This window comes from Octodon degus, unplaced genomic scaffold (assembly GCF_000260255.1).
Source record: "Octodon degus isolate 3935 unplaced genomic scaffold, OctDeg1.0 scaffold00047, whole genome shotgun sequence".
NCBI classification, from domain to species: Eukaryota; Metazoa; Chordata; class Mammalia; order Rodentia; family Octodontidae; genus Octodon; species Octodon degus.
The window spans coordinates 7,591,651-7,599,757 of record NW_004524623.1 but is presented as its reverse complement, the minus strand read 5'-3'; the positions used below and the strand labels follow the sequence as shown (position 1 = coordinate 7,599,757).

The 8,107-nt window shown below is 38.3% G+C and overlaps 1 protein-coding gene across 1 annotated transcript in view; it reads left to right on the top strand.

The window, feature by feature from the left end:
* The window catches only part of Ptprb (protein tyrosine phosphatase, receptor type B), a 160,164-nt gene that overhangs the window by 53,170 nt on the left and 98,887 nt on the right, over positions 1-8,107 (top strand). Inside the window, exons 5-7 of the mRNA XM_004632213.2 lie at positions 4,175-4,453; positions 5,351-5,608; positions 7,210-7,473. Of these exons, the coding sequence (XP_004632270.1) occupies positions 4,175-4,453; positions 5,351-5,608; positions 7,210-7,473 (801 nt within the window). The remainder of the gene's footprint in view (positions 1-4,174; positions 4,454-5,350; positions 5,609-7,209; positions 7,474-8,107) is intronic.

Genomic DNA, 8,107 nt, shown 5'->3' with positions numbered 1-8,107 from the left:
GGGAGGCTGAGCCAGGAGGATCATTATGAGTCTGAGCTGCACAGTAAGACCCTGTACCAAATAATTAATTAATTAAAAAGGAGATACAGTAGGGAGCCTAAAATCACTTCAAGAAAAAAATTTTGCCACCAGCCCATAAGTTGGCTGCACTCTTATTATAAGTTTGAATGTGTTTTTAAAATGAATTTAATGATTTCAAATCTAAACAATATAGAAATACTGGTATCAAGAAATACTAATATTTAATGCTCTATAAAAATTAAAAGTAAGTGTTATTTACATTATAAATTTTTTCCTCGTTTTAGTCACATGTTTAAAAAAATTTTTATTTTGGTTTAGCAATTTTGCTCAGTTTTTTCTTTTTCTTGGAAAACAGAAAAGTTAGATTAACCTCAAATCTATTTGTGAAACTTAGGTGATTCCTGATGTTGGTAGAGCCATTCAAGCACATAAGATAAATGCCACCAAATTTTACATTGTTGTTCCATAGTTGGGTCTCTCTGGAACCAAGAATAACAAAGGTGTCTTAAATACATGGTTAATGATAAGTTTTGATAAACTGATTAAGATGAAGGTGCTGCTTTATGGCTTTTGATAGTCCTCTTATTTTATACTTTATTGGGTTCTATGACAATAAGAATGATGAATAGAAAAATTAGAAAGGCTACAAATGCACACATACACGCAGTGATGCACCCAGCCATTAGTGCAAATTACAGAAGTAGGGTTTTCTGGTATGCACGATGGGAAATTTATGGACACGTAACTTAATTTTCAAGTACCATTAAATCTGTCTCTCACACACAAAAACACAAATGGACATGAAATACATTCACACACACACATACACACACGAAATTTGCATTCCAATAAAAATACCTAATTTCTACCCAATGAAATATTTCAAATTTTTTAAGACAACAGGTTTCCCCTGGGTTTAAAGTTAAAAGAAGTCTTAAAAATATTTAACTTTTTTGCAGCATGCGTAGCAATCGTGGACCTCAGCCAGCAAAGGGCTTTATCGCTGTAGAAATGGGGTTTGAAGTGTGTGTTTCCAGGCAGGTTCGCACAGCCCAGGCACTTCCCAGCCTCATTGTTCCTTTGTTCTAGCGGATGTACAAAGGGTTGCTGTTTTGTTTTCTGGCTCAGAGAGATTAGATAAAGTCTGCAGTTTTGAACTTCACCCTTTAGACATGCAAACTTTAAAAATTAATTCTCAGTACATTGGATTTTGCAGATTATGGCTATCTAGATTACAATGGTCACATTCTTTTCTTTAACCTTCATCTGACTAGTTCAGAGATGGAGATGGCAGGATTCACCCCTTTTGGACTCTCACTAGAGACTCCTGTCTTTCTCATCCTTGGCCTTAAAAAGCTGCTTCAGCAAAAGGGCATCTTTGCAGTCTGGGTACCACAGTTCTTGAGATTCAGTGGCTGTTAGAATCTCATGATTGAGAAAAGCCTTTCTTGCCAGGCAGCAGGAAAGTCTTCCCCGAGAGAAAGTGTCACTTTTCTTTTAATTATGAGCTTAGCAGGACAGAAAATTTAAATAATATTGATCTCACAAGAAACATTAGCTTTTTCTCAAGAACCTCATCTTGGAGATTTTTAAGTTTATCTCAAGGGTAAGAAAATCAATTCTAAGATTTTACTAAGGCTTCACTACAATGGCAGCAATTAAGGCTAAGTTTAGATTCAAAACTTTTTTTGTTATACTTTTTCTTCTATTTTATCAGTGATTCAGAGGAAAATGGTTTTTTTTAATAAATAGAAATAAGTAGCTATTACTGAGTTCCCATTACATGCCAGTTAAGATCTCCTCTATGTCTTTTTAGTTCCCATAACCCTCTTGCAATGTAAGTTTATATTGCTGTTCTCTAAACACGGGTGAGAAAATACAGAGTTAGGCGCATTAGGTGACATGCACAAAGTCCCATCCCTGGCACGCGAGGAAGCTGACTTCTGACTTCATTTCTGTCTGACTGCAAGTCCAGGCTCTCCGATGGCACTGCTTCCCTGGCATGACTGTCTTCTGCCAGGATAATAACAACAACAATAACCAACACTGAGCACGGGCTACGTGCCAGCCACTGTTCTAAGTGCTTCTATGTAATATCTGACTTAAAATCTTCATAATAACTCTACTAAAACATAGTATCTTTACTGGCACTGCATAGATGGATGCCCAAAGCTCAGAGAAGCTCATAAATTGCCCAGCTACACCTCTGTAGAGTTGGAGAGCCAGATTCTAACCCAGACCATCAGACATAGCCTATTCTGTCAAGTGACCCCAAGGCCGTGCCGTGGTGTGAGCCACACAACCTCGTCACCCAAGTTCTTCTATGCTTTAGACACTTGGTGTTAGTTACTGCTTCAAGCTACTTGGGAGTTAACACTTGTATTATCATTAATTTTATTGATATTACAAAATGTTATATAGCATATTTAATTTTTGTAGACTGATGTACTTCCATAAATCATAGCATAAAACATAAAACAGTAGATTTTTATTAACACTGTGCTGTCAGTTATGTACCTCCATAGTCTCATGAGGTGTGTGTCCACAAATGTCTTTTGTATATAATGTGGGATTATCTTGTTCATTGTCAAATTTATATTAATCGTAAGTGAACATCTTCAAACTTACACTCTTCTAATCAGGTCTAGAATTCCTGATGTTGGGCTGGTGAGATGGCTCAGTGGTCTAAAGCACCTAATTAGAACAAGCTTAGCAAAGCACAGGGACCGCGGTTCAATCCCCCAGCACCACATGCCAGCCAGCCCCGCCCCCTGGTGGGCTGAGCTGGCCACACACACACACACACGCACACACACACACGCACATAGAATTCCTGATGTTAATTTGTCAAATAAATACATCCTACTACGAAGTGGAAATGAACTGAGGTCGTACGGTCATGTCACTAAGACAGATGGCTTGATCTTAAAAATTGCTTTCCATTGTTTTGATCCTACTTTCTAGAACAAGAACTATGTAAAAATTGTCATATATGGAGGTCGTATGTGGAAGTCTCTCTGTAGTACTTTCAGCATTCGGATTGGGGAACCCTTATTTCTCCACTTCTACTCTTCACTTTACCAAAGTATGGCTGCCCACTAAATACCACTGGCCGAGTTTCTACTCTATCAGGATAAGCTCTGTCTATTTAAAGTTCAGTAGACTGTGTTGTTAGAGTCAACACAGGCAAAGCAATATTCTTCAACTGACCACGGCTTTAGGAGTTGAAATGAATATCTGATGTAAAACTCCTCTATAACTACCTGCTCTGGGGGCTCCACTGTGTTCCAGGACTGAAATTTTAAAATTCTAGGAGAAATGTACCCGCTAGGAAAATACATTTTAGTAAGCCAACAAACCTACCTTGGGGCTTTGCCAGTTAGCTCAGTGGTGTAAAGCACCGCTTGGGCAAATGCAGTCAGGAGTATAATAGGGCAGTTCGAGTCCCAGCTCCAGAAGCTGCACCAGACCTGCCCTTAAAGCACCAGGAAGTCACAAAAAAAAAAAAAAGAAAAAAATTCCTCAAATTTGAGGGCCTGCCAGTTAGCTTAGTTGTTTAAGCACCTGCTTTTGCAAATGTAGTCAGGTTCACGATACTGCGGTTTGATCCCCAGCTCCTTATGCCTGCCCTTAAGGCATCCTGAGCCAGCCAAAAAGCAAAAAAAAAAAGAAATCCTTCCTTAAGATAATAATCAAAGTTGTTTAACAGCTAAAAACCATCCAAAGTTAGGTATGCATGACACCAACAATAAACAACCTAGGAAAAAGTGCGGTTTGAATTCCAAATTATCTTTTAATATCTGCATTTTTCTGTTTAAATCTTTTGTATCTATCAAGGCACACCTTTGATGTTTGTCAGTGTCTGAAGTTTGCTGAATGTGCAAACCAAAGAAAATACAACCTTGTTTGAAATTTAAAGTCAGAGCTGCCTTAATAAAATTGTATTAGAAAAAGGAATTCACGTGAGTGATAGCTAAATGTTTTGCTTTTTTTTTAAGTAAAATGGTAGGTTTGGACAGGAAACCAGATGTTCATATTCCCAGCAGAAGATTCTTTAAGCTCTGAAGGGAAATGAATCTGGATTGTAGAACCATATGTACTTATTTGCAAAGGACTTCAATCTGTGTTCTCTTTCTTGACACTTGCTTTGCAGATCCTTTGCCTCCTGCTAGATTTGAGGTGAAGAAAGAGACAATTACTACAAACAGCTTTCAGGTTTGGTGGACTCATTCTCCTGGCAAAGTCACCTGGTACGAGGTGCAGATATTGGATGATAACAGCAAAACGATACAAAGGGTCCAGAGTCAAGAAAGGACTTCACAGAACGAATACACTTTTTTAAACCTCACTGCTGGCCGTCATTACAATATTGCCATCACAGCTGTTTCTGGAAATAGAAGTTCCTCTACAGTTTACACCAATGCATCAACAGGTAAGTAAGGCCTGTGTTGTCTACAGTTAGCAATCTGTGACACAGGTGCAGAGCTATGCTACTCAAGGCGTGGAAGTCAGACTGTCCCCAGACTACAAACAGATAAATAAACTCACTAACCTCTTAAAAGGCAGTCGTGAGGTATACATGAAAGTCTAGACAGATGCAGGGCTGGGGCTCTGCCATCTACTTGTCCAGTGATTTGGAACAAGTCCTTCCCTGGACCTCGAGTTCCCTCCAGTTTGAAGTGGATGCTCCCTGATGGTCCTTCTAATTCAAACCCTGGAAAGCAAGATTCTGTTCCTCACCTTTTATGTTTGTGCAGTAAAACTTATTTCATCGGTGTTCTTCTCTGCAGTGCATTCTTCTCATCACATCAAGTCATGCTGTTTTCTAAATATTCCAGTTTGAAATAAGTCTTTTCTCCCTTGACATGGTGAAAAATAAGTCATCCAGTATACTCATGTATCACTGCGATGCCCACATCATATTTTTACCTCCTTCCACAAAAATACACGTCTTTTGTGTCATGTATTCTTCCCTTTTTTTCTCTTGTTTTAACTACCTCTCTTCACACTTTTTTTAATCCCTTTCAGTTCTTCTCTTTGTCTTTTCTATTTATTGCAATGCCATGTTGTACTGCATTGGAAACAACTAACTTAAAACCTACTAAGAAGGAGGAAAAGATAGGTGAATCAATGTAGCTTTAAGCTGTGACTTTTGAAAAGATCACTAATGAAGATTCTATAAAATATAAAGATTGCTATTATTCATTATTGCTATTAAACAAGTTAAAATCTATGAAGAAGCCTCAATGGGTTGTGACCGATGACTATTTCTTCATCTCCTATGAGGAAATTAATGAATAACATTTGGACACGCATTTTGTCCCACTAGTGCCTTCTCCAGTAAAAGATATTGACATTTCCAGAAAAACAAATTCTCTTCTGGTTGCCTGGTCCCATGGTTCTGGGAATGTGGAGCAATACAGGCTGATGTTAGTAGATAAAGATATCCTAGTTCATGACAGTATCGTGGACAGACGTGATACTTCGTACACTTTCCATGGGCTGACACCTGGACGCCTCTACAACCTCACCATTGTGACCATGGCTGCGGGGCTGCACAATTACCGGTGGAAACTAGTCAGGACAGGTAAGCTGCTTCTCTCTCATTGAACAAAAAGAATACAGCTCAAAGCAATGTGAATCAAATTTATTAAGTTATTGGGATAGTGGTCACTGAAATTTGTATCAGTTGTAGAAAGACCGTATAGTTCCACTTTTCTATGCAGAAAAGGAAGGGTTTCATTTTATTCTGGAATTCAAGTTAGCCTTTGGCAACATTTTGAAGTAGACAAACTTAGTTGCTGATATGGATCCCGCTTCTCCTTTTTTACTACTCCAACTTCCTTGTTAAGAATTTCTACTTTCTTCTCTGAAACATTTCTCACATGAGGGTCACTATTCTGGGTGCTGTATGTAGACCTACTTGACATGACAGCCATTTCCAAAACCCTCTGTCCAAAAAATATATCCTAAGACTGAATAACAAAATACCTATTATCTCAGCCTAAACCAGACTCCTAAAATAGTCTGCTAAGTATTGATAAATCATTCATACATGTATTCACTTATTCAACCAATACTTATTGAATGTAAGCTATATTCGAGGAATTGCTGATATAACAACATTCAAAACACAAAATTGGCCAGGGAGATGGCTCAGTAGAATAAGTGCTTGCCTTGCAAGCATAAGGGCCTGAGTTCAATCACCGGTTCCGCAAAAAAAAAAAAAAAAAAAAGTTTTTGCTCTCACAGATCTTATGTTCTAATAGATTCAAACAATTTTAGTAGGTCTTCTATGCTAACAGATCCACTTTATAAATAAGTTATCTAATTTTAAGATAAACTCTAAAATATTTGGCACCTAGTCAATTAATGTAATGGAAAGTCTTAAACAATAAGAGGCTGACGAGAAATCAAAATATCATATTATCAAAATATCACAATATCATATTATATTGATGGTAACTGTACATTTATGTTACCTTTTATAACATTCCTCAAAGGAATATCCATGAAGTGCTAATATTCTGGAAAATGTACATGTACTCTTAAGAATTGTTATAGGTACCAGGACCAATTTACACTTCTAACAGCCCTAAGAAAGATCACTGTGCTTTAACTATCACAACATGTGTAAGAGGAAGAAAAACATTCGTCAGTGCCTCTCCTTTGTCACCACTTCTCGTGTGGTGAAACAGTAACACAATTCTTTACATTTATCATGACTTCATGTAAAGAAAATATTTTGATATAAAAAATTAATAAATCTATTATATTGTTGCTATTATACATATCTAACATAACTGTATACTAAGATGAGAAAATATTTTGACAGACCTCTTTGTACATCCTACGAAAAGAATTTCAGAATTATAAAGGGCCATTTGAAGCCTTTCGTTTGCCTATAAGGAACACCACGCTGTGAGGTAGAGTTGTCCACAGTCCTGTGGAGAGCTGGCCAGGCTCCTGACTGACAGGGTTAGGCTCTTCCTGTGAGCCAGACAGGCTTCTTTAGTTTTAAAATATTATTTTGTAGTTTTATGGTTATTATTTTTGTCTTTCAAACTGTTCGCATTAATCTCTGGATGAATGAGTAGGGCTTGCAGGCAATAAATATTGGTCAAACTTTAGCCACAAAACCGATAAGGAATCCTGAGTGAAATCTCTTTTCCATTCTTTGCTACTTAGCCCCCATGGAAGTCTCAAATTTGAGAGTGACAAATGATGGCAGTCTAACCTCTCTAACAGTGAAGTGGCAAAGACCTCCTGGAACTATAGACGCCTACAATGTCACCCTGACTCACCAAGGAATTATCAAAGACTCCAGAATATTAGCACCTCAGGTTACTGAAACTGACTTTAAAGACCTGTCCCCTGGACGACTTTATCAAGTTGTCATCAGTTGTATCTCTGGGGAGCTATCGGCTCAGAAGACAGCAGTTGGCAGAACAGGTAAGTCGTAGGCTCCAGAACATTCTTTGACTGCCCAAGTTATTCTCTGATCCATCTTTAAAAAGATAAAATAAGATGGGAAAAAAGCTGCTTTTAGGACTTGAGAAGTAGTTATTTGACAGAATCTGTCTGCGGGCCGAGGCCCAAAACACACAACAAATAAAGCAGGAGTGAACTGAATTTTATTTGTTTGCTATTTAATTAAGCAAATATACATGGGTTTCTGAACAATTTTGTCTCTGCCTTGTGCTTTCCAGTGTCACATGACTTGGGCCGGCCTGATAGCACGGCAGATTAAAGCACCTGCTTAGGCAGACACAGGGACAGAGGTTCAATACCCAGCATGCCGTGCTGGCCCCACCCCGGGGCACGCTGAGACTGCGATTGAGACTGGGTGTAGTAGTGCACACCCGTAATCCCAGAGGTGAGAGGCTGAAAACAGGAGAATCACTATGAGTCTGATCTATGTAGTGAGACCCTGTAGACCCTGTACTAAAAACATAATTAATAAATAAATAACTTGGCCCTAGCCTTCTAAGGTCAATTAAGACTCAGAACATATGAGAACTTGTACTGTAACGTCATGTACCTCGGTAGTGTCCCAAATTTTCTGATCAAGAAGATTATGGGGCCA